At 39.1% G+C, this 25,815-nt stretch overlaps 2 protein-coding genes and 1 long non-coding RNA gene across 5 annotated transcripts in view; all 3 read left to right on the top strand.

Annotated features, from left to right (window-relative positions):
- The first annotated feature begins 3,959 nt into the window (after positions 1-3,959).
- LOC120722385 (protein NDRG1-like) lies at positions 3,960-12,477 on the top strand. Of its 2 annotated transcripts, none has more exons than XM_040013382.1 (12): positions 3,960-4,422; positions 8,818-8,923; positions 9,235-9,355; positions 9,487-9,549; positions 9,640-9,700; positions 9,910-9,996; positions 10,166-10,222; positions 10,412-10,578; positions 10,759-10,858; positions 10,995-11,030; positions 11,109-11,160; positions 11,459-12,477. In XM_040013382.1, exons 2-12 carry the CDS (start codon positions 8,860-8,862, stop codon positions 11,683-11,685), a joined length of 1,035 nt encoding a protein of 344 aa, XP_039869316.1. In that variant the 5' UTR covers positions 3,960-4,422; positions 8,818-8,859; the 3' UTR covers positions 11,686-12,477. The 2 variants fall into 2 exon arrangements, with proteins under 2 accessions (XP_039869316.1, XP_039869315.1); XM_040013381.1 differs by lacking the exon at positions 3,960-4,422 and adding an exon at positions 5,792-8,497.
- A 2,613-nt stretch (positions 12,478-15,090) lies between these two features.
- The window catches only part of LOC120722083 (focal adhesion kinase 1-like), a 62,217-nt gene continuing 51,492 nt past the window's right edge, over positions 15,091-25,815 (top strand). Inside the window, exons 1-2 of one of the 2 annotated variants that reach the window (XM_040012858.1) lie at positions 15,091-15,373; positions 25,704-25,730. Coding sequence is in view for 1 of the 2 variants with exons in the window: in XM_040012856.1 (XP_039868790.1) it covers positions 17,034-17,070; positions 25,704-25,730 (64 nt within the window). In the remaining variant the exon portion in view is untranslated. The other variant, XM_040012856.1, reaches the window with a different exon arrangement.
- On the top strand, positions 17,077-23,127 carry LOC120722085. Its single transcript, XR_005693343.1, has 2 exons — positions 17,077-19,051; positions 19,169-23,127. It is a non-coding gene; the product is annotated as an uncharacterized LOC120722085 (long non-coding RNA).

Below are 25,815 nucleotides of genomic sequence, written 5' to 3'. Positions count from 1 at the left end.
TTTTTAATCAATAAAACAGTTTTTTAAACATCTTGCTGCATTTTGTATAAGTTCATACTCAAGCTTAAATAAACAACAACACTAAAGCTATTCTGTTATACCTGTATGTAAAAAATATACTGCACCCAAAATATTTCATAGTTCAGCAATACTGATCAATCTAATAAACTTAAACCTACTCCATCCTTCCTATTCTGGTATTTTAAAGAGTAAGCAACCTAACTAATAGGGTTGCAAACTCCCAGAAAAAAAAAAAAAAAGAACCACCCTCCACCTCATGATGCTTAATTGACGTAATCTACTTTAATTTGATGCAGCGTGAAAAAAATGCACAGAAATAAATTATTTTTCAAGAATAATTAAATAGATTCAACATCTTTCTTCTACAGAATTGCAGACTGCACAGATGGTACCTTCCCAAAGGAAAAAGTACTTTAGCTTACTAGGGTATATTAGACTTAACAGTTACTATATACAGTAATGGACTTCTATATATTTTGCATAAGATTAAAACTTTGGGTGTAAGATTCAGATAATTATTTAATAAAAGCTAGACATTTTAAATGAGAATAAGAAAGAAAAGTATGTCTTTGTGCCCCCTTTTCCCTGTTAATGCCCTATCGGCCCCCCTGGCTAAACTTTGCTAGACCCGCCCCTGCACAGTTACCAGCCGTCAGCTGCATAGAAAATGATCCTGGTCTAGAAAGTAATATTAAATAAATTCTAACAACAGCTTATCAAGCTTAAACGTGCTGCTGTTGTTTAGCCGCTGGTTTCCTCTTTCTGGTGCAAAGTGGGCCAAAAACAAAGAAGAGAGACGGACTGGGGACAGAAAAGCCGATCAGCTGATCATTAATCAGTTTCATGATTGAAGTAGCAGCAGGAGAGGGAGGGAGAGCGAAGAGGCAGTCGCTCCATATATTGGTTTGAAGAGTAACGTGGGAATGCTTATACGCAAACATTCAGAGAATGAAACTGCACAAGTGCTTTACTTCGCGCTGGGGATAACTTCTGGGAGATGAATGCTGGTGTGGTAAGGAGGGCTCCAACTACACACAGCTGCTCGACACGTGAGCCCACTGCTCCGGCGTGGCTAAGGTTATGAGCCGAGTTATGCCATGTTCGCAAGTTTGGTGAGGTGCTTTTTTTGATATTAATGGATTCCTTCATTTTTATTTCTCTCCGATATCCGATCCTGTAATTGACGTCAGTATCGGACTGATACCGATACGTAATATCAGATCGGTCCATCTCTAGTATATAGTAAATATTAAGTCTTAGTGTACAGCAAAATTAACTTAGTAACAGATTCAGTGATTCATTATTCAGCATCAAATAAGACAAAATACTCAAAATGCTTTTTTGTTTATGCGGATTTTGTTATAAATGCAAAGAAATCATACAGCATTATGCGATCCGGCAAATCTTTGCCCAAATCTTCAATGTACAGAAAACAATATTCCAGATCATACTTAGTAAATTACGATAACGCCTTTGTCCGCCACATTTTATATCTTTTTCTCTTTTACCCTGTTTAATGTAAAATAATGAGCATTGAGTACATCTGGACACATCTTTATGAAGCTTTTTGGAGTAAATATTTTGCTTTTTGTAAATATTTTTTGTTACTTTTTTGTGAGCCTTATGATCCACACATTTCTTTCAAAATCAAGTGCAAATTATCATCACAGTCATCAGTTCCATACAAAATAACTCTAAAATCATTTGTGAAATTTAGAAAGTCAATGAACCATGTATAGCATCGCTTGATCCAGTCCCTCTCCACTGAAACATATTTTAATTCAGTTCATTTGTGATAACAGTAAAATGTGCCTGTGAGATGACACTTCTAATTGTTTCTCAGAACCACATAGTCCTGCTTTCAAGGCTTCCTCTGTCAGATCACCCTGTGGAAATTCAGCTCTGCAGGGACCATCTGTTTTGATCCTACAAACCTGAGTGTGCTGGCATGGACATTGATGTAGTGGTTTCTGGAAATGTGAGCTGACACTCAGTAGGTCAGTCCTGACAGTCTTGTGCTTTATGAGGAGCCCAAAGGACACTGTGAGCAGTGATCATGGCCGCTCTCCCGGTTTCATTAAAGCACTGACCTGCTAAGACTTCAGTGCTAATTCCTTTCCCAAAGATACAAGGAAATAACAAGGAAGTATTCAAGGCTTGCTTTAATAATAGAAGCACTGCTGATGGTCATGATCGAGGTAATTATAAATAAGTGTGCATCCATCCATTTTCTTAACCTCCTATCAAATTCAGGGTCATTGGGAAGGTGGAGCCCACCCCTGCTGTCATAGGGCAAGAGGGTACACTATGCAGATATAATGCCTGGAGATAATTTATTATTTTGCTCATATCCAACTTTTAATATCTCATAAGTGTGTGTGTGTGTGTGTGTGTGTTCCTGTCTAGCTATCTTTGTGAGGACCAAAATCTGCATTCTACTATACTTGTGAGAACCAACAGTCACTTGTGAGGACACACTCACCGGTCCTCACAAGTTTGAAGGCCTTTTTGAGGCTCAAAATGTGGTTTTAGTGTCAGGGTTACAATTAGGTTATGGTTAGGTTTAGGGTTAGAGTTAGGCATTCATTTTTAATGGTTAGGGTTAGGGTAAGGGACTAGGGAAACCATTATGTCAATGAAGGTCCTCACTAAGATAGCTGAATGGGGTTGTTGTGTGTGTGTGTGTGTGTGTGTGTGTGTGTACATCGAAGGTGTCTGTAGACACTAGTGCAAGTGAGTTTTTTAATTTATATTATATATATTATATATTTTTTATACAAATATATGTTAGCTGAGGGAACTGATGGGGGCTTTGTTAAAATTTTTAACCTAGTTACAATTTTAATATGAATTCTAGCTGTTATGGTGGTAGTTGCTGGAAGGTTTGCTTGAGTCAAAAGAAAAACAGTTTTGTGGTGATCACAGTGGTGACTGTGCCTAAATAAGAAGTGTTGTTGTTGTTGTTGTTGCTTTTCTTAGTTATTCCTCACAAGCTTGAGTAAATGCTCCACTACATCTTTCCTGGTAAGCCATTCTTGGAATTACGCAATGACTTGTTTCCATTTAAATCTCGTGTGGCCTCCACATAGGAGCTCTAATCTGGCTCAGAAGCTTCTGGTTTCACCCTGTTGTATTTGTTGTTGTTGTTGTGTCTGGTGAAATAAATGAATAAATAAAAAAACGGGGGAGAGGGGGCAAGCTATAAAATTATTTTATGAATAAGTTAAAAACTTACTACCACTAATGTGACATCTGTTATTGCACCACAATACCACCGTGTTCGTGCAGTATATTTACAGCTGTTAAATCCATACATCAGCCCATGCGAAGCTGCAAATTACTAAGAGTTTAATCTTTTATAAACACACTTTTGCACTATTTGACTGTCCCATTAAGTCTAGTTCTTAATCCTTCTTTTATAATCAATGCCTGAAGTGGGAGTGCAGGCAAGCTTACACTGATTTACCATCTTCATATACACAATTACAAAGTGGGTCCCCTGCTCTGGAGCTGTTTGTAAATCTGTCTCTCAGGCACACCACTCATGCCGCCACTGTGTGAAATCGTATGCAATTCCGTTAGCAGCTAAAAAAAGCAACTGGATATGAAAAGGAAGTGTACTTTCATCCATTAGTTGTAGCTCTTAAACTGTAATCAGTCTCCATATTTCACACATAACAAGTGTGTGTTAATGACTTTGAAATAGCGCAAAGCCACACCATGCCAGACTTTATATTTTAATAAACTCATGATACAGCCTACTTATATTACTTTATAAGTATAGAATTTATTACACACATTAGTATATACACACTGCAAAACTGATATTTCTATTTAAATCGCTTTCACAAAAGAATTTCCTAAATATGGGTTAAATAAATGATTTCTTGTTCGTATTACGCTGAATCCATCTTTCAGAGGATTCCTGCTTGTTTTAAAAGTTTGGTCATGGAAATCCTACCACATATACTCTTACAACTGGTCTATATATGCATGGAAAGGGTAATGTGTGGTTTTGCACGTAAACATCCACGCACCGAGTGCTCCCTCACAATCACGTCAAACAAGAAAAACACACATGCGCACACGCAGTTGAGCGTGTGGCAAGCGGCAGCAGCTGCTGTGTGTATAATTAGAGTGTTTTGAAAGCTGAGAGTCGGACAGCAAGACTTTCACCTGCAGACTTAACGGTTACCGTGACAACCAATTATCAGCAATAGGACGTTAATGTGCTTATTTAGCGTCTCTGCGTGTGACACTGGTGCCCTGAGGCGAAGCAGTGAAGATGGAAGTGTGGGGATACTTATGACTGAACAGCTACTTCACCGTATGCCGAGATTTCTCTCCTTTCATAAACTCGGTTTCCATCTCCCGTCTGTGTTTTAGCAGACACGCCCACAGGTGATTATCAAAGCGAATAAAAATTCAAATTTCTTCCCCAAACGTTTAAAATACATTTAAAGGCAGTTAGTGTGTAGAAGTCACACAGACGAACTAAGAGCATCGACACAAACTAATAACAGGGTATTGAGAATGGGGTGTTAGAGGTTTATCAGGTGAAAAATAAAGAAAGGTGAAGCTGGCCTTCTTCTTCATAATGCCGTTTGACGACTCAGCATCCAGAAGATTGTAATGGCACTCCATCTAGTGGACTCTGCAGGGAAATGATGATTGTAGGGCTGATCTAGGCTGTATCCCAATTCAGGATCTGCAGCCTTAAAGTACGCATTTCAAGGCCGATTACATCACAGCGGCGCGCCGAAGGCTGTCCCAATTCAAAGGCTGCTCGAAATGCGGCCCTGAAATGCGTCCTTCATATCCCTGAATTTTAAGGACGTGGCAGTGTAGACTTCGTGGCCCAACATATCCCAGAATGCATAGCGCGGCGGTGGGTGTGGATAATTTTGCCGAAAAAAAAGGCGGATGGGGGGCGCCCGAAGAGTAAACTTTAAGTAAGTACTGAATATTATGTCACTTATTTATGTGCAAATGTTTAATAACGAAGAACATTAAAACATTACTGTTGCCACATGTCGGCAAAGTTATGTGACATTAGTGACGTTTGTACTAACTTGGTTTTAAAGCCTTTACTTTAAAATATACGCCGTTCAATAGCTGACCTTAATCCTACAGAGAATGATCAAAGCTCATGTAGAAACAAACAAACAAATGAACAAAAGATTTTCTCCTTCATTTCTGTCAAACAAAGCTGTATGACACGTTTCCAGCTGTTAGTATCATGGTTGCTAGGCAACCTGGGCAGCGCAACGGAGGCTAGACCGTCCCATTTCATAGGCCTCGCACTTCCGGCCTTAGCGGTCTTTGAGTACGCGGCCCTTGAGGATCGTTGAGGCTGCGTACTTTAAGGCTGCAGACCCTGAATTGGGATACAACCCTAGTGCACTTTCCCCCCCCCCTTTTTCCATTAAAAGTGAATGAAAACAAGTTTCATATGACATATACAAAAATAAGAAACAACAATATCTACAACTACTTTATGATTTCCACAGTTGGCTTAAAAACACAAATTGTATTTTTGTCTCCATGCCCAGTAAAGTTAAAACACTGATCTATAATGTTTTAAAACTGCGTAACTAATTCAACTAATACATTTTAAAAGAATCACAAGTCAGCAAAAACATTTCATTTTAATTAATAATCTAATGTATTTGGCAGCAGCAAAAGCGTTATTTGTAAAACACTGAACAGACATTGTAAATAGCTAGAAATATTTAATTATATTTTATTTAAATATTTTTTTGTTTATACATATTCTTTTGAATCGCAAGTAGCAATAACAGCACCGGTGGCTACAGTCACATACAGCCATTCGCCTGCTCACTCAGTCAGCTGGACATTGTGCCATTATCTGAGATGTACCCCACCTCCTACCGTGCATGTTTCTCCTGATTGCCCGAAAACTTTGAATAACGTCGTGAAATCTGACAGTATTTATAGCACGGAATAAAGATTATGATGATCTGGTTTGCAGGATACACTGCAAACTGTGTAAAATCTGCTTTATCTTTTGATTTTGAAGTTGCATATCTAACAAAGAAAAGTGAACTACTGTACATCTAATAAGAAATGTAGTTTACATTTTTCAGTAGTTTCACCCAGCTATGTTCATTTACTTCTTCAACCCACTTTTGAATAGTTAACTGCTTAAACAATTTCATGTTATCGTTGTTCCTATACAGTCACTTACTCTGTTTTGATAAGCACTAGTATCTGTGCCAGTGGCAAGTGGAGAAATAGGCTAGCAGGGCAGAGCTTAGCCAGGGTTCACATTTTGATATTTTGACTTCACAGTGACGTGAAGCTGGGTAAGACCCATCTGCTGCCTTCTACTCTTCACTCACCACTAAATGGATTAAATCTCCTGTGCACACAGCTCTCATCTGGCTCTGTGTGTATGGTTAAAGCAGTGGTGGTAATACCTCCTAAAGAAGGCAGTCACGATACAGTCTGTTCTACTTCCATTCAACCAGCTGTTACTGTCTGGGAAGTATCCCAGGTACCTATGTCGTTCCTCTGTCGTTCTCTAATTGCATATTTGAGTTTTATCAACTTTGCAAATGTGATGCACTTTGTCATGGTTTGTAAAGTCAAGATGCAAGAATTCGTCTTTAGCCAGAAATGATTTTCTAAAGCTAATCCAGAAACTTCTGACTTTTTGCCATCATGAGAAAATTCAGTGTACATTGTGTACCTCACATTTTCAGTTCATTATAATATAATGAAGGTTTTTTTTCCTTGAAAGAAAAGAAGTAGTATATAATACAATATTATTTGTTATCTGGACCATATAGTAGTATGAAAGTCAAGATTGATGTGTACCAGTAAAATACATCATGTACAGTACTGTTAAAACCAGCTGTAAGCCAAGATATGATACTGCATTTTCTCAACGAACTGCTCAGATTGTTAGAAAATACGCTGCAGCACAAATATCTGATATCTGATGCATAGCATCAAAAACGTTTTTAATGATAGAGTTTGTCTTAATCATTAGGTAGCCAGAAAACACCCAAACACTCAAAACACCCAAACAGAAAAAAGGATAGCATATTTAAAGTATTGATTATTAATCTACATCTTCAGAAACACACGGTTCATAGTACATGCAGCATTGATATGTAAATATTTTCTTTTAAGAATAATAATATTTGCTGAAACAGACCTGAAAAGATGGCATTGCTTCACTTGGAGACTTATTTTTAAGCAGATTTTAAATTTGCTGCTGTTTTTGTAAAACCAGAAATTTGATATGTAAAATTGGAGGCACATATTCATGGAATTTAGAATTTCACATTTGTCTTCTCTGTTTTTCTCGAAGGATCACATCTGATTTTATCCTCATGTTTGGTTTAGACTTTTGCCCAACAAGCAAAAGATCCCTGGTTCAATCCCAGGAACATGTGGAGCTTCTCCTCTGGTGATTCTTTGTGAATATAGGAGAGGTTGAAAGTATCTCTCATAAAGTGCTTTAAAGTTCCACTGAGATTAAATTAAAAGGCACTGTTCTCAGATGAACTCTTGCAGCGGCTTTAGGCTATCGAAATATTTCAAGCTTAGCACGGATTGCTTTGGTAAAAGATGTTTGTTGGATGTTTTTGTCGAGAGGACTGAAATTATAGGCCACTGGAGATCATTTTAGCTGCAGGTCTTTGCAAGTTCTACATGACATGCTGAGTTTAGAGCAGCTATCGGCATTAAATCATAACACTCTGCATTAACAGAAGGGTCAAGCTTAGCGACGGAGAGCAGACTGCTTTGCTGTGAGAAACAGATGGCTCACTGAGATTAAACAGCTGACCTGCTTAGCTCACGTCTGAAGGTGCTGTGATTCCAGTGATGCCTCACAGCATTTTTTCTTTATTATGAATTTATTTCAGTCTATCAAGCTGCCTATGGGTCAGATTTAAGAGTTGTTTTATTACATTTCACTTACAATTGTACAAAAAGTAAATCACATATTCAAAGTTTTAAAAAGAGGTGTACTAAAATCCCAGAAAAAATCATAACTCAATTAAAATTGAAAATCATAGGATCAACTTGCTTGCATGCAATATTTCTGATTGCAATGCAATGACACTTAAAGATAAGATAAGTTTTGATTTTGCAGGGCAACTGTTGGGGATAATTCCTTGTGCAAATCCTGTGCTGGTTCTGTGGAAGCACAGCAGCCTGAGGTCAGATTAAAAAAGGAAGGTCCACTCGGTCGCGTGTGCACCAGGTTGCGGTCAGGGCTTAAAAACAGATCAGAGTCAGAGGATATAAAAACCAGCTCAAACACACAGTGTGTCACAAAGAGCTCCAACTCTCACATGGTATCTGACTACAGAAATATCCAGATATACTAACAAGGAAAAAGAAAAAAAATTATAAAGAGTTTAAGGGACGTTCCTCTGCAACAGCAGCCATGGTTCTGGAGGAGAATGACTGTGACTCTGTCTTCAACCCCCAAATCACTGTGAGTATCATAGAGAAATTTCAACTTCTTGAGACCCTGTTTGCTTTTCTGCAAATTATACCTCATTCTGCTCAACATAGATCTGTTGCATCCCATGCATGCCAAAACAAGAGCTCGGGTTTTAGAAGGTTAGGGGTAAATCTGCTGCGATTGCAGTGCAAATTTAGTGACTTTTATATTGATATCATATGCTTTTAGGCTATACTAGTAAAGCACTTTGAGGAGATCCTGGCTATATTTAACATGTTTTAATTTGTGGGTAACTTATACAGAATACTAGTTCCAGATTTGGACTCTTCTTTGATGCATCTTTGTTTCAGGAGGAGCATGTAGAGACTCAGTATGGGAATGTCCATTGTATCATGACCGGGACACTAAAGGGAAATCACCCTGCCATCCTGACCTTTCATGATGTTGGACTGAACCGTAAGTAGCAGCTCTCAACCCCAGCAATACAGTTTTTGTGATCTCTATATCCTCTAAATAAATAGAATAGATCTAAATACCAAAAGGACAGAAATAAATGAAGGTGGAAATCCCTGGAGCAATGATGTCCAAACATGTTTCCATTTCTAATCTGTTTTTGTATCTGGACCACAGCATGTTGGCTTTATCATGTAAGGGCCTGTTTCACACTTTCTAAAGTGTCTACAAATTGTTTACTTGTCTTCTTATTTTTTCTTATATTTAAAATGTTTACTGCTTAACAGTACCATTTTTGTGTTTTCTTGCCGCAGACAAGTCCTGTTTTGAGACTCTGTTCAACCATCAGGACATGTACGAAATCATCAGACATTTTCCTGTTTGTCACGTTGAAGCCCCAGGACAGCATGAGGCAGCCAAAACTCTGCCTGCTGGGTTAGTAGATGGTCTTTGTTACCCATTTCTCACACCACATGTGTATTTTAAGAATTAATGATGGGATTGTAAAATTATCTGATATGAGATCCCGTGAATGCTGATGGGAAAACTGACTTTTGACCCCTCAGTAACACCTACCCTACCATGGACCAACTGTCTGAAGCACTGCCTTCTGTCCTCAAACACTTTGGGTAAGACAGACCTGACAATCCTTAGAGTTTACTTGGATTCACCTCTGATTTAAATCTGGACCAGTTAATCTTTGGCTGTGTGTTTTGCAGGTTGCGTAGGGTAATTGGTTTGGGAGTGGGAGCGGGAGCATACATCCTGGCTAGATTTGCTGTGAGTCTGAATCTTTTAAAAATAAATAAAGCATAAAGCCATTTTTGTTGTTGATCTTCTGGGCTTCTCTATGCGGATCTTTGCTCTTCGAGTCAAGTTACAAAGATACAGTTAGACATGTCTTGAATCGGAGATGTTGGGAGTACTTTCAAATTCTTTTGTGGCTGATGTAGACTAACAGAGTCAGATCTTTTCATCTGTGCATGCAGCTGAATCACCCTGATTTGGTGGATGGATTGGTTCTGATCAATATCAACCCCAGTGCTGAAGGCTTAATGGATACTTTTGCAACCAAGGTAGACAATATGTAGTCAGATACAACCTAAATTTGATTCATTTTTACACCGGCTGCAATGAAACATTTTTTCATTGTTCCCTTTTTCAATTGTTCTTAAACAGCCCTAATGTCAATGCATTAAAGATTACTAAATGAAGGTCGCTTCACCTGGTGAAACTGTGTTACAGCTCACTGGATGGACCCAGACTCTACCAGACACTATCATCGCACACTTGTTTGGAAAGGCAAGTTGTCAAGCCTTTTCTACAGTGTTTAATTTTAGTTAGCCTCAGAAGAAAAACTGAAATGCTCATCATAAGATGAAGTAATACATAATATATATTAAATATATTTATTTAAATTAAAATATGAAGATGATTTAAGATATATACACAGCAACTGCTAAATACAGAACATCTGTCTCCGACTTATAGGATGAAATCCTGACCAATCACGACCTCATCGCCACATACCGCCACCGCATCACAACAACAATGAACCAGGCCAATGTCAATCAGTTCTTCCGCTCCTACAACCACCGCAACGCTCTTGAGGTGGAAAGACCCATTCCTGGAGGAAACATCAACGTCAGGACTCTCAAGTTAGTAAAACCATTTGTCTTCATACAGAATCTTTTACTTATTTAATGACCCTTCTACAAAATCACCTCTTTTAATTCTGTCGTTTGCCCATCACAGGCTTGCATCTTTGCAACAGGCCAAGTCAATCCCAACCATATGTTTAGTCTCTCTGACTGTTTCATCTTCCTGTTGGTGTGTAGGTGCTCCACTCTGCTCATTGTAGGCGATAATTCTCCAGCTGTGGAAGCTGTGGTGGACTGCAACTCTAAGCTCAACCCCACCAAAACCACACTGCTTAAGGTAACTGGAGAACTGGTTGACTCAAAAATAAACACACGTGCAATATCTGATGTATTTTATTTAAAACTGTGGTGCTGATAAGTTCATAACCTTAGAGTGAATCATGCATATTTCTTTCTCATTCGTCCTCCTCTAGATGTCGGACTGTGGAGGGCTTCCTCAAGTGGATCAGGTGTGAAAACATATTTTACTGGCTGCTTTGAGAATAATGCAAGTTCTCTCCTAATAGTTATGATCTCTCTCTCCACAGCCAGCCAAAGTGATTGAAGCCTTCAAATATTTCATCCAGGGCATGGGATATTGTAAGTGATAATGAACCGCCAACCATTAATGATGACAGCATTTAATTCAATATCTCAATTCCTTGTTCGTGATGGTCTTTATTTCATTAAGTCACTAATTTACTAGCTGGATTTTATATAGGTCAAGGCAATGTTCTGAAATAGCAATGAGCAAAAAATTATTTCATATAACTTTCCTGAAATCTCACTTTATTAACAAGAACCACCTCTGAATGTGTGTGTGGGGGGGGATGAGACTACTGCTCACTGAAAGGCTCAAACAGTATAATAAAAGGACTCTGCTCTTCTTCCTCTACAGTGTCCAGTGCCAGCATGACCAGACTTCGCTCACGGACAACGTCCAGTTCAAGTCTTATGTCCTTGGATGGCCCACGAAGCCGAGCACATACCAACGAGCTGCAACGTAGCCAAATAAGTTCACACAGCAACGACGAGAAGCGTGTACGCTCTCACACCGATGTTTCCATGGATAGTATTTCCAGTGTGAACCAGAGTGTCTCAAAGACCACCGAAGTGGCATGCTAGAGCACAGGCACTTCTAAGCCTCATGCACTTTTACCTCATCATAACTACCCAGGTGTATCTCACAGTCTTCTTAACTTTCCCATCTCTGGCCATCATCTTCCAATTATGCCCTTTCATTTGCACTATCTCTGCCTGAAAGGCCACAGGATATGCTTCCGTGTGACTTTCTCCATCCCCCCATTCTCTCTCAAATTTCCACTCTGTATGTTCTTAAACCTTCACTACTCTACTCTCTTCCTAGTCACTCATACTTCATTTTCATTTCCTAAGCCTCTTTCTCTGTATACTGCACTGAACTATTATTACATGTCTCTGTCTCTTTGTCCTTCAATTTCTCTTTCTTTACCTTCATCCATTTCACTCTGTCTCTATTCATGTCTCTATTCATGTCTCTGTTCATGAGTGTTCCCTCTGACACTGACCTTTTACCACAATTTCTGCTGCAGGCGTCCTTGGTTTGGATAAGAGTTCCTTATTTACTGATATTTATTATCAAATACAGTGCATGAGAGGTTCATACAATCTGAATGTATTCACTAAAACTTGAAGTGTATTCACTATAGAGATAATAAAGATGTAGAAATATGGATTAGCTGGTGCAACAGTTGCATGTTTATTACCAGGATGTATGTTGATTATATGCAGCTATGACAGCAGTGTATTATTAACTATTGGAAAATACCATGAATATTCACTGTAGTTCACAAAATGCTTACGCTTTAGTGAGAAGTTTTACATTAAGTTCAAATATTAAAGCACTTTATATTTGTTTAGCACTTTATATTTATAATATTAAAGCACAATTTAAACATTTGTTGTGGTGTCAGTGAATAATTATTTCTCTAAGCACACTATAAAATATTACATTGAAATCCCTAAATACAAAAACAGAAATAAGTACAGCCAGATACCAACAATCAATACAATTACTGATAAAATATTGCACTCTGTCGACCATTTATGTAAAGAATCACTGTTCACAGCATCAGTTGCATTTCAGGGTAACTGTTACTATAATTCTATTTACTGCTCTTTGACTACTACTAAAAAAAATGCAGCTTGAAATCTGATTAATCATGGTGGTTGAATCTGAACGTCACAAGTTTGTGCCTGCAAAAAGCTGAGAGTGTGGAAACAGAAAGAAGTGAGCCTAGTGACTTTTGTGATAACACAACTGAGTCACAAACATCCAGTCTGAGCTCGAGTTACACGGCGAGTTTTGACAAGTACTTTGACAAGGTTTATTTTGTACTTTTTAAATCCCTCACCAAGAATCTGATAATACTGTCTATGTGCAATTCTAGGTACCTAAACTGCTCTATTTAAGTACAAAAAGACACTGGGGGGGGGGGATTTTAAATTGCATGTGTTACAAAAAAGAATGCCTTTGATGCCAAATGTGTCTTTTCTGTGATTCAGCTTGTTGCCTAAATAACAAGATATTTATAAGGTTGTAATAAATCCTAAAAACTCATGATAATTTATATAGCACTTCTTCAAATGTACCACTAGATGGAAGCCTGTACCTCCTCTTTTACTCTGATATCATCTGCAGTCAGGCACCACTCAGGTTTATGCAGCCACACATAATCCTAACAGACTGTACTGTCTAAAAGAGCTGCATTGAAATCAGTCACATAGAGTCATCCTTCATCACATACTTGGGTTTTAACATTACTCTTCAATCTCAGTGTTATAGCTGGGTTTTTGTTTTCTTTGTTTTGTTTTGTTGTTTTGTTTTTGTTGGGGGGGGGGGGGGTATTTTTTATTCTTTACACAAGAAATTATGTGCCAAGGAAAAATAGCAGAGCTAAAGTGAATAAGAGGGGAAGCTGGAAAGAATTGGACACAGTTTTAAATGTGATTCTTTTTAAATAACCCTTTTAAATCTGGTAACAAATTGTAATGATATGTATTTCTATTCAAACAACTGCCAGTCATTATTTTACAAGCCAAATATTTTATACAATATAAATGCATTTATTTGGCCACTGCAGCAGGGTTTTTTTTTTCTGAAACCAGTCAATTAAACTGTGATTTGACTTTCTACCAGTCAACAACACAGCAGAAATGCATGTGTTATACAAAGCCTTAACCTTCTTACGATTCCTTTTAGATTAAGCACAATGTTTTTGTCCCAGTAGATGCCAAGGTGTGTGACGTGCATACGTGGGCTGCGCTGCCATGTAATCACGGCATTGTGAGTTAATCCAAGTGTCACCGTCTCTTGCATCATAATTTGCATCACACGTGTGCGTGGATAAAAATAATCTCTGTATTCAGAATGTGTCTGCATGAATGTGTGTTTGCATGGGCATAAGCTGGCTGCATGCATGAATGTAGTAGATGTGTAGGTGGGACTGTATGTGTGAGGAGGGGGGAGGTGTGTGAGTAGATGGATTGTTTTGGGCTTTGGCTGCGAGACAGTGGAGATACACAGTTAGAGCAAAACAAAGCAGCCAGCATCAAAGTCAATAATTGTGTGTGTGTGTGTGTGTGTGTGGGTGGGGGGGGGATCTTTATTTCAAGACCTCTTTTGTTTGCCTTACATCATAAAGCAATGATGAATAATGTATGACATAAATCTCTTAAGATTTAATTTAAACATGAGCTCTAGCACAGCTGTAGGTTCGCTGTGTCCTTTATTTTACTGTTCCTCCGTGTAGTGTGTTCCACTATGAAAATACAAAACACTTAAAGCTTTCATCAGCACTGACATACATTTGTGAAACTCACTGTACATCTTTTTATTCAGTGAAGAAGCAAAGACGCACGGTTACAGACAAACGGTGTTGCAGTTTGATAGTGGCAATGACAGCTTTACTTCATCCTGCTCTGACAGTCCCTCCCGACACACACACAGACACATGCACCTCTTAAATCTTAAAATCAAATAAAAGTGTACTTCAGTGTGTGCACATACTTTAGCCAGATTTAGCGAGGACTCAGTGTTTGATTTCTAATGTTTATGTCTAAAATAGAGCCTGTCAGCAACCATATATACAGTAATTTCATGAAGTGCTATTGTTTGGATGTCCTATTAACTAGAACCAACTGCAAGAAAGAATCAAAACCTCAGAACATAATGTGTTTTCTCCTTAATATGGCAAAAATATGGGCTCTAAATAGATTTCCCTCTACGGCACTACAGAACGTCCTTTTTAACTGGTCATAAATACGTAAAACAATAAAATACCACCATAGTATGTTAAATGTGTGGATTTTTAAGACCCCAAGATTAGTGTACAATATAAGGCGGTTTTACTCTCCTCTGCCATTTTTCTTCATGTGACAAAATAAATAGGGGGATAGTGTAGTACTCCAAAATCTGGATCTCATATGCAGAAAGATTTGGGGTCCCTTGATGCAGGCGTGGACACGTAGGGCCCCTCTCCTCCTGTCAATGAGCCCTGCCAGCTGCAGCCATGTTGTAAAGGATCAGGCTCCTCCAGCAGCAGCAGCAGCAGAGGCAGCAGCAGTGCTAACAGCTAGCGTCAGTGGACACCGACTACCGGGCACGGCGCTGTTGTGGACAAAAACAGACGGGGGAGAGGGACCTGGAGCACAGAGACATCCATCTAGCCGGTTCCTATTATCAGTGGATGTGCTAATAAAATTCAGACGCGCTGGCTGGATAAGGTGTCCGGTTACGGAAAGTAGGTGCGGTCGGGCTCCAGGGCTGAAGCGGGTGAGTATTGATCCCTCTTGGGGGCGAACTGAGTGGGAATAGCCCTGGGTTAGCTTAGCTAGCTTAGCATTAAAGGGGGTAACATACACACACACACAGACAATGGGGGTTAACGACAATGCACTTAGGTGTGGGTGTGTTTTTAGGAGCTGGCATGAGGGTTTAGAGTGAATTAGCTGATGTGAATTACAAGTCGTTTTATACACGGCGGAGTAATTTGTATTCCTAACAGACAGACAGTGGTGCAGTGGCCGAAACCACCCCTCTGTGTTTCTCCGGTGGGTGCAAAGGTCCAAACCAGGCAGGATTTCTGTCATGCGGAGTAACAACGCCTTTGCAAAACAGCTGTGTTTTGTTGAGCAGTGAGTGGCTCACACTGAGACTTATCTTTTGCAGGCAATGGTTTGGAGACAAAAGGGGGAGACAGCCTTTACTTAAACCTGAATGTCTCAAGTGTTTTGGGGGCTGTTTGCTGCCTTGTCAACCTCAATATTGCACACTGATCACTGAACTAGGCCGATTGAAATGGATTAATATTTGAGCAGATCCTGTGGGTTTTTTTGTGTGTTTTTTAGGGCCACAAATCATTCGTGAGTGTGCTTGATGGGATTAAACAGAAATCTATGCATAATGGTAAACCTGACAGAATTAAACCTGGTTCACAGCTTGGTGCCCAGCAGCTCTGTGGTTGAAGGTTTGTCAATTATTTGCTTTTTTTGATTTCAGGGTTTTTTTAATCCAAGCTGCCCTGATTTGTCTCCTACAGATGTCTGTTTTCCTGATGCTTTGCCGTCTTGTTTCCTGCCTTTATGTGGCTGTTACCCCAGATCACATCCCTGCAAACATCCTCTAGCAGCAAAAACCACTGGGTCAGGAAAACAAAGTGTGTTCGCAGATATTATGATCTGATCATGGACAAAATAACCATGCTTGACATGGAATATACTTCTCTCCTGAAAAAGGGATATGACCACTTTTTTTTTCTTAGTAAATTATCTAGAAATGTCAGTTTCTGGTACAATTTCCCTTCCAGCGGATGCCTTTCTGTGTAGATACTATTAAAGCACTCATTAATGTTTGCTCGAGTGCACATCCCACCAGTGCAGCAGTTGATGTTTTTTTTCACTTCTCTGTTTTTGACTGCATATCAAGCACATTTTTCATTATTCTGAAAAATTGTGCACACGTGATGATCGTGCATGAGTTTTTATTTGTAGAAGTGATGCTTGAAAGGGAAAGGAATGGCTTTGTTTCCGTGTCTGCTGCTTGGTCTCCTCACCTTTTCTCTTGTTACTTCCACTGAGATGAAGATGCATGAATGGGGAAACAACAATTCGGATATTGGATTGATTTTTTTCCCTTATCCCTTTCTTTAGTGATGGTGGGTCTCACAAATTCGACAGGCAGAATGGTGGGATATGATGGGAGAGTTAGTTGGGGAAAGAATGAGAATCAAGCATTTAGAAGGAGGAGGCAACAGTTTGGAAATGAAACTCAGCCCCCCAGGTGTGTCAGTCCTAAACATTCAGTGGGCGGGTGTTTTCACTCTCCTATAAGTGACAGCATACAGTACAACTAGGAAGTGCAGAGAGAGAGGAGAGGAACGCACGGACATTCATGATTTAGCGGTGGACCGGGCCTCTGCGTACTGACTGCCAACATGCAGTTCTGGGATTTCCTGGGTTGCACCAATGGAGGTATGTATGTGTGCGGTTATACTGATGGCTTTGTGAATCTTCTTGCCGTTGATTGGACCGGTGTGTGCTCTGTGCGAGGCAGGTAGAGAGGGTCTGGCAGGCAGAAAGCTGGAAAGGAATTTGTTCTGTGCACTGCTGTGCAAGCAGTTGCATGTGAAAAACCTCACAGACAGGTAAAGAGTGGAACACAAACAAACAAGATTAGGGGACTGATAAGGTGTCGGCCCATTGTGTTTTATTTGTTAAACCTGGTTGGTTCCTTCTCATTTTTTTTAGATTAAGTGGCAGAGATCTGCTTGTTTGTAGCTTTAAGCCTAAATTAAAAAATCTTTTTCTTATTTTGCTGACTCGACGTAACTTATGAATCATAGCGTGACTGTGCGCTGTCCTGTCTGCACTAAGCGTATTTAAACTTTTCTTGGGAACAACTCTGAAACCCCCTCAGCTTGACGTTCGGTTATAACAAAAACTGCTGTGATTATAGTTCCTAAACGTTGCTCTCATAGTTTAGAGGAACTGGCACCTATGTCAATGAAAGCCAAAAGCTAAACAGGAGTAGGTTTAACTCTTAGCGAGATGATCACATGTAACCCTGACTTTTCTTTTCTTTTTTAAATCCTAACCAGCTTTTCCTAAGTTAAAACTGTATCTAAGTCTTTATTCATACAGACAGCTTTTTAAGGTGGTTTAAAAAGCATATTGGAGTCCAAGCTTGTAGTCTTCTTTGTTTAGCCACATTTGGTTATACTTGCACCGCAAAGAGTTAAACATCAGATTTCTTGTTTTGTACAACAACTGCCCACAGTTATCAAATGTCCCTTTTTTCTTGTTCAGAGGACTGTAAGTAGCTGAACAGTTTTTCATATTGCCTTTATAGCTGAAAATCAGATTGTCCCTACGCCTATAGAAAAAAGGGAATTCAGTGTGTTTGTGTCTGCAATATTAGCTTACATATAAAACACAAACACACCCGTAGAATCTATAAAGGATATAAAACTCCAGCTTATGATCTCAGTTAAGTTGTGTTGTCTCATGTCTTGCCTTAAATGTGGTTACTTTATTGTGCTGCATTGAATTCCAGGACACTTCGAGCTCCAACACCCATCCTGTGCCCCAGGCCATGTTTTCTGCTATTGCGCCAATAACTATAACTAAGATACCTGATGGCTTGTGTCATAATTTTCACGCTTACAATCACAAATAAAAAGTAGCTTTTGCTTTAAACGCTTCCTTAGCTGAAGCAGCTATCCATAAACTTTCCAAGTTTGTAAAGTGACAGATTAAACATGAGGTCATAGGATATACAATATGCTTAACTGTAGCCATATAGACGTTTAATTTCTGCTACAAATCTTGGAGAACAGTGTTACAGTTGGTTTGTTGAAGTTGTTGCCATATTTTCAGGTAATACAGAAGGAGGCTGTCTTGAAAGATCAGTGACTGTATGACTGGAAGCGAGCGCTCGTGTGTCACCATCAGTCTGCCCTTATTTGCATCCACAGCTCACTGTTTTGCTTAAGTTATTCCATGTGGGTCAGCACTGACTGCCTGTGAGACGTTCAAATCAATTTCAGGGCCTCATTCTAACATAATTTTGCTGTTTAGCTTTCATAGTTTTAAAGCCTCTTCTAAGGAAATGTATGCACAGTGCATCTGACTCTCGCCTGTATCTGACAGCGCTTTTCTTTAGGTAATTAATAGGTAATTATTTTTCAATTACAGTTTTGCCTTCCTAACATTATACAAACAAGAATAATTATAATGAAGATAAAATTCCTGTTTCTTCTGCGTTCTGTTTTGCAGTCGTACATTTGTTTTGTTGTAAATACAACACATTCCTTTCCTGTACAGCTGTGGCTTTTGCCCCCATCTAAACTCAGACTCACTGTGGCAGGTTTAGATCAATCCACATGAATATTTTTCAAATTTAAGAAGGTCCACTGTGAAGATATTTTCACAGACAAAAAAGTTTAACAGTTACGTTATTCCAAAATCCATTACCCATCATATTATCATTAACAAAGTGATTGTGATCATGATTTTTTCATTTCTTTCTTTTTTTTGCCATAGTTGGTTAGTTCTCAGTTTGCTGAACAAGTATGGCCTGTTTCAAAGGGTTGCCAGCAGAAAGCCGCTTCTCACTAAAAAGAACATGGCAGCACAGCTTCGGTTTGCAAAGTTGCATCTGAGCAAACTACAAGACTTCTGTAGATGTTTGGCCATAGTGCACAGCACCATGTTTGGCGAAACAGAAACACACCATTCTAGAGCAAACACTTCATAGCAACTGTCATCAAGATGGTGGAGTCGTGATGATGGCGGCCACAGCACCTGGACATCTTGCAGTCATTGAGTTGAGCGTGAGCTCCTCTGTATATCAAAGTATTCTGAAGTCAAATGTGAGGTTGCCTGACTGACACCTGAAGCTTGCCTGAAACTGGGTCATGCAAAAGGACAATGATCCCTAACACAACACCAAATCTATAACAATGGCTGAAAAAGAAAAGAATTAAGGTGTTGCAAAGCTTAGAGCTGTAAACAAATGCAAATAAATAAACAAATGCCAATCAACCTCAAATGGACTGAAGTAACATGGTACAAACTACTGATTCATGGGGTGTATTTATTTTTTTCACTGTGAAAACTTTCACATGACTCTATGCCATCAGGATGTCTTGCAAACATGTGCAGTATTAGACTGAAATGGCAAAGACTAAGTGGGAAATCAAACTGAACATTTTAGAAAGTTAATATCCATATCTGTGTTCAGTCCAGAATCAGTCCAGACTATGTTATAATATGTTAAAAGTCAAGTCCTTCACCTCACACTGACTTGTATAAAAAGGTGTGAGATGATTAGCAAATATGTATTTATAGAACAGATTAAAAAAGGTATGCCATTGACATCACAGATTAATGTTTCCGCTTATAAGCTTGTGTAAGAAAATGAAATGAACCTCAAGTGTTTTGAAACTAGGTTTGATATAGTCATCTGTGACTGGTCACCTTGGCTGTGAAGGTTCTTGGCTCATAGGTCTATTTAATGCTAGACAGTATTTTTTTTTAATAGAGTAAATGGATTGGGAGGTATTTTATGTAATACATATATTAGATCAAACGTTTTGGGTAACTAATCCCCTTTTCTCAGTTCCTGAAAGTATTCTAAGATGAGAAGGTTCTGCTAGACCCCGGTGCTGCTGTGGTTTGGTTTAATGTGTTTATAAATGTTAACTTTGGGGCAGTGTACTGCACACTGAGGTAGAGCCATAAAATGGCTTATAAACGAAAGAAACTATAAATCTATTAAATCGGTGGAAAACCTGCAAGAACAGGAGGGAATAAAGTGGGTATCTGAGAGAGCATACTGCACACGTGCCTCGTAAAATCACAGATTTGATATGAAGTCAAAAACATTTACTCTTTAAATAAAGAAAATAGTGTGATCTGAAATTTAATCATTAATTTGTTCAGCCAGAGAGAAGACGTGATCCAACTTCACAAGGCGCTGACTGGTTTCAAAAAATAAACCTGTCTCACCAGTCACTTTATTAGGTACACCTGTTCAACTTCTTGTTAATACAAATAACTAATTAGCCAATCAGATAGAAGTAAGTTAGCACATTTAGGCATGGTGAAGATGACCTGCTGAAGTTCATATTGAGCCTCAGAATGAGGAAGAAAAGTGATTTTAAGTGACTTTGAACATGGCATGGTTTTTTACACAACACATCAAACGTAGATACAGATTAGCTTCAGCAGCAGATGACCACACCAGCCGAAGTAACCTATGAATTGAGGTTACCGTTGCACAGGTTCTCCAAAATTGGAAAACGGATAATTATAAAAACATTGTCTGATCTGAGGGGCTGAGGGGTCTTGATTTCTGCTGTGATGCATGAATGATCAACCAACAGGCATTGATCCACTGTGTGAGTTGTTTGAAAATATTTTCTTGGCTCACTTTGGGTCCCTTGGTAGCCTTGGAGCAAAAACCACAGCCTACCTGGATATCGCTGCTCACCATGTCCACCTCTTTATGACCACAGTGTGCCCATCATCTGATGGATACCTCCAGCAGTGTAACACACCATGTCACAATGCTCAGATAATCTCAGACTGGCTTCTTGAACAAGACAAAGAGTTCTAAAATGTTTCCAAGTGGCCTATCTGGAGCATCTTTGCAATGTGGTGGAACATTTTACATTCCTATCGTGGATGTGCAGCCAACAGGTGTACGGTTACCATCTGATGATGTCGTGCCAATGCGACCAAAATCTCAGAGGAATGTTTTCAGCGCCTTGTTGGATGCAATGAAGAATTCAGGCAATTCTAAATAAAAAAATAAAAGGAATCCAACCTACTACTGACAGGATATACCTAATACCTAATACCTAGTTCTTTAAAGGTCCATTTGAGTTTAAGTTGTAATGTCTTCAGGTTCTTATTTTTGTTTTTCTTCTCTAATGTTATAGCGGTAAAAATGTAATTAAATAAAGTCCTAAGAATTTTTTTGATTCTTCTGCTGAATTGAGTTCGTGTGACTGCACTGGAAAGTGTAGCAGTGAACATATTAGCTGCTTACTTTTGGCTGCTCCCTTATTCACAAGGGGCTGATTAATTTGGCAGCTTTTTCTTCTTCTTATTTCTAACACTCGATGACCTTCCTGATGGGGAACAGAGAGATCTATAGAACCATCTATATATTGCTGATTAGGTGAATACATAAACCACTATACTGAAACTACTCTGGCTTCTGTTGGTCTGTGTACTGTGAGTAGGCTATAAAGGCTACTACACAAGTGTTTCAGGTGAAGAAAACTTAAGCTTTGTATCATCAGCAAATCTTCATTTTTTCTGCTTAACATTAAAAATCCAGATGTGAAAAACTGCTCTGGTGTAAATGAGAACTTCCCTTCCTTGTGGTCTCAATACTGCAATAAACCTTTTTTTTTTTTTTTTATAGCTGCTACGTACAGAGACAACTACCTCATTAAAGCCTTAGCTGCCACTGTGGTGACTGCTCTGATGCTGCACTCAGTTCTGTTCCCTGCTATTCTGTTGTACTGTGTTCTGACAGGCTGATCAGTGCAAAAGGCTGTTGTTGTTTTCATGATGAGAATGGAGTTGTGCAATGCCCTTAGCATGGTGTCAACTGGTGTAGCCTCTGCGATTTACAGCCAGAGGCAATAGCTTTTTCACTCTGAGTGGGAAAGCAAAAGAATAGGGGCCGAGAGCATGAGGGAGCAAATATGACAGAGTAGGAAGGAGAAGCGCTGAAGTGTGTTTATGCAACTGAAAATGTCTTCAGCGGCTCTATTGACAGATGTATCATCTCTAACAGGCTCTAGTCTGGGGACATTATTTGTGGATTTTAAAAGTTTGATTTGGATTTAAATCATTTCTCATGACAAAGACAAGTCTGTTGAACTACATATGAAGATGTTTTGTGTCTGTGTTGTACTAATGTTGCCATGCATACGGTAAATGTTTAAAATAGGTGCAGCTGTATTTATCACATTTTAAAGAGCAGTGGCGGTTTGGGATATTACTCTTTGATGTATATTTTTAAATGTCAAGAAACATTTCGATACATCCTTAATCCTTTGGCGTTCTTTGCTGAATGTACTGCCAGTTCTAGCTTTAAATTGCCGACAATCCTCCATGTTGCATTTATCGATATTGAATATTGGTAGAGCGGAGAATAATGCCAGGATTGGAGTTGTGCTGCTTTTTGTAACAGCATGCTACTTGTAGCCAGCGCTTTGGACTCAACTCTGTCAGGAACAAACAGGATTATGTGTTTACAGGAAATTACTGTGTGTAAAGTGGTAGAGCATACTCTGAGCATCAGTGAACCAATGAGAAGTAATAAAAACACACCATAAAATGTAACTTATTGGAATCCACGGTAAGTTATTACACGGTGTCCATTCATCCATCCATCCTATTTTCTGCCCTTTAACTGGTGACAAGCGCAGGAGGACATTGAGGTGTTCCCAAGACAGCCGGGAGTATGTCCTAGAACTGTATGAGAGACTCCTTTTAGTAGGACATGCCGAAAACACCTCATCTGTGATGCCCTTTTCAGATGCCTGATGTGGAAAAGAAGCGGTTCTGCACTGAGCCCCTCCCGAATGATTAAATCCCCTACCTTGTCCTAAAGGGAGAGCACAACGTTATTTCAGCGGAAGCTCATTTTCACCGCCTGTGTCCCTAATCTCATTCTTTCAGTCTCTACCTAGAACTTGTGGCCATAGGTGAGGTCAGGGAACATAGATAGACCGATAAATCGACAGCTTCACTTTCACGCCCAGCTCTGTCTTCACCACGGCAGATTAGTAAAGCATCTGCATCACTGCCAATCCACACCGATCCATCTGTCAATCTCCCACTCCACTCTCCTCTCACTTGTGAAAGAGACCCCAATAAACTTCTCCATTTGGGAGAGCAGCTCTATGACCTGGAAAGGGAACTCCACGCCCTTTCTGGCTGAAAACCGTGGCTCGAGACTTGGAGGTGCTAACTCTCCTTCCCACCATTTCACACTCGACTGCAAACTACCCCAGTGTGAGCCAGAGGTAGATGTCTGATGCCAAAAGATGTACATAATCCACAAAAAGTATTCCTGAGGTCACCAAAGCATTCTGCTACTGTATAGCAGTACAGTACATGCTATACTGCAGTTTTATTTATGTCAGAATTGTGAGTAAGCGCAGTTTACTAAAGATCTTAGCTTTAATACCACAGATTGTATTCAAATGATAGATTAAATAGTAAAGCCAGCACTGAAAAGTCTCAGGAGGTGACTCTAGTGGAAAAACAAGTCAGGCTTTATAGAAGTAGGTGGGAAAAACAACTCTGGCTTCCCTGATGTTTGACCTCCGTAAACACTTTCCTAATTAGTTTATGTTTGCAATTGCTAGGCTCAGGTCTTATTAAATAAAAGATGATGCTTATTTGGTAAATTATGGTGTTTATCAGAGATAAAAAGAATAATCAGGCAGGATATGCTTTAGGGTGAGCCTGCTTTGTATGAGTGTAGTCTTAAATTTCCAGTTTTAAAACTGCGCGATTGTGACAGTGGAAGGCTTCAGGGCTTCAAAATGAGACTTCATGAACTTATGGCTATATCTTCCACGTTCTATATACAGTGTATTATTAGTGTTGCATTTATTTAATTTTGAAATATGTTGTTGTAAAACAGTTATGTTGTCTGACAGCGTATTGCAAGAAGATATTCACACATGTGCCAGTACCAAATTCATACTAATTACATTAAGTTCTTATCACAGTATTACATGTTGTTTGTTGCCTATTGAAAATGAACTTATTTGTCTTCTGCTAATAACAGACAGTGTTTGCATCTGTCTTTGAATGAAACTCTAAAATTATGCCTTTTCCGTTACCAGTCTCTTACACTTATTCTATCTCGTCTCAGGTGTTCACTGAGAAGCCGTACCAACCAAAAATGATTTAGCTGTTTTCCATCTGTGGCCACTTCATCTAATTCCTTTGTGCAACTGATAAAAATAAAAATATTTAGCTTGCACACAGCCTAAAGTGAGTCCTTAATATTGAATCAGTGCACACCTCCAGCTTAAAAATGATTATTAATGAAGCCAACAATTACTCATCCCAGTCTAATTGGTTATAGCTTTATTAAATGCAGGTTGGTGACGTGCTTCTCAACACAATTTTCTAGAGAGACTGTAACACAGTACATACCTGAACCCTGATGTGCTTCAAGTTGATACAAAGTAACATAAAACTGTATGGAACTAGGACTAACCTTTTTTTTCCCTACACGTATTATAAAGACAAAGCCTCAGCATCCTTATTAGCACCACAGCCTGTTGTCTGTTGCTTAGTAACCGATGTCAGCTTAGCTTCAGAGTGTTGGACATTTCTGCATAATGTTCAGTTTGGTTTCATTGTTGTATGAGAATCTAGAGAGTGAAAGTATGGGAGAGAGGAGCGTTAGGCAGAGAGGTCAGGGGACAGATTGAGATTTGAATGTGAGCTGGAGGTGAAGCTGTTATAGCATGACAGCGCAGATATATTCTGCCAAGTCATGATTCTCGCCTCGCTCCATCCGTCTGGAGCGCAGCTCACATCAAATCCTCTTCATTCATCACTGCTGCTGTGTGCTCAGTGCTGACAAACGTGTAAAGAAGTGAATGTGATGAGCATGATTAGAAATTCATTTTTGTGTGTTCAGAATTAAAATGGGACTTTTGGAGTAGTCAGCATCCTCTCTGGTGAAACCTTTGGTAGTAATGTTATCTGTTGTTTTATTTTTTACCTGTCAAGCTCTTCTCTTAAGTCTTCTTTTGTCTCTTAATTAATTTTTCTTTATTCTGCTGTACAGTACCTCTGAAATGTTAAAGTAGTTTCAAGTTATCCATGAATGAAAAATCATCTTCTGTCAGGTACTGAATGAGATGCAGAGAAAAATGGCTTTAAAATGTGCTAATTTTGTGGTTTTGGTCACAGACAAGTTTTAGAGAATATCTACCCCATTTACAGCTGAGTGCTGTAGCGAGAATAATGCAGGATGTAAGTCACTGAGTCGTTTTCACAAATTTATCAATTAAGATGTTTTTTTTTTTCTCCCTCTCTCTTTCTTTTCGCAGACATTTCCAGAATATCATACTATGCCGGTGAGTACAATTTGAATTGTTTTCAATATATGAAGGTATTATGTCTATTTTCTATCAACTAATGATAGGAATTTAAAAAAAACTA

This window comes from Simochromis diagramma, unplaced genomic scaffold, assembly GCF_900408965.1.
Source record: "Simochromis diagramma unplaced genomic scaffold, fSimDia1.1 OVJJ01000618.1, whole genome shotgun sequence".
Classification (NCBI taxonomy): Eukaryota; Metazoa; Chordata; class Actinopteri; order Cichliformes; family Cichlidae; genus Simochromis; species Simochromis diagramma.
The sequence above is the reverse complement of the archived record's forward strand: the minus strand, read 5'-3'. Positions and strand labels throughout refer to the sequence as shown.

What these genes read in the sequence shown, in the direction of transcription:
- LOC120722385 (XM_040013381.1), top strand. Translation starts at nt 8,447, where the DNA reads ATGGTTCTGGAGGAGAATGACTGTGACTCTGTCTTCAACCCCCAAATC. An exon ending in TCTTCAACCCCCAAATCACT is followed by an intron (nt 8,498 to 8,817) that starts GTGAGTATCATA and finishes TCTTTGTTTCAG; the next exon opens with GAGGAGCATGTAGAGACTCA. An exon ending in CCAAAACCACACTGCTTAAG is followed by an intron (nt 10,859 to 10,994) that starts GTAACTGGAGAA and finishes GTCCTCCTCTAG; the next exon opens with ATGTCGGACTGTGGAGGGCT.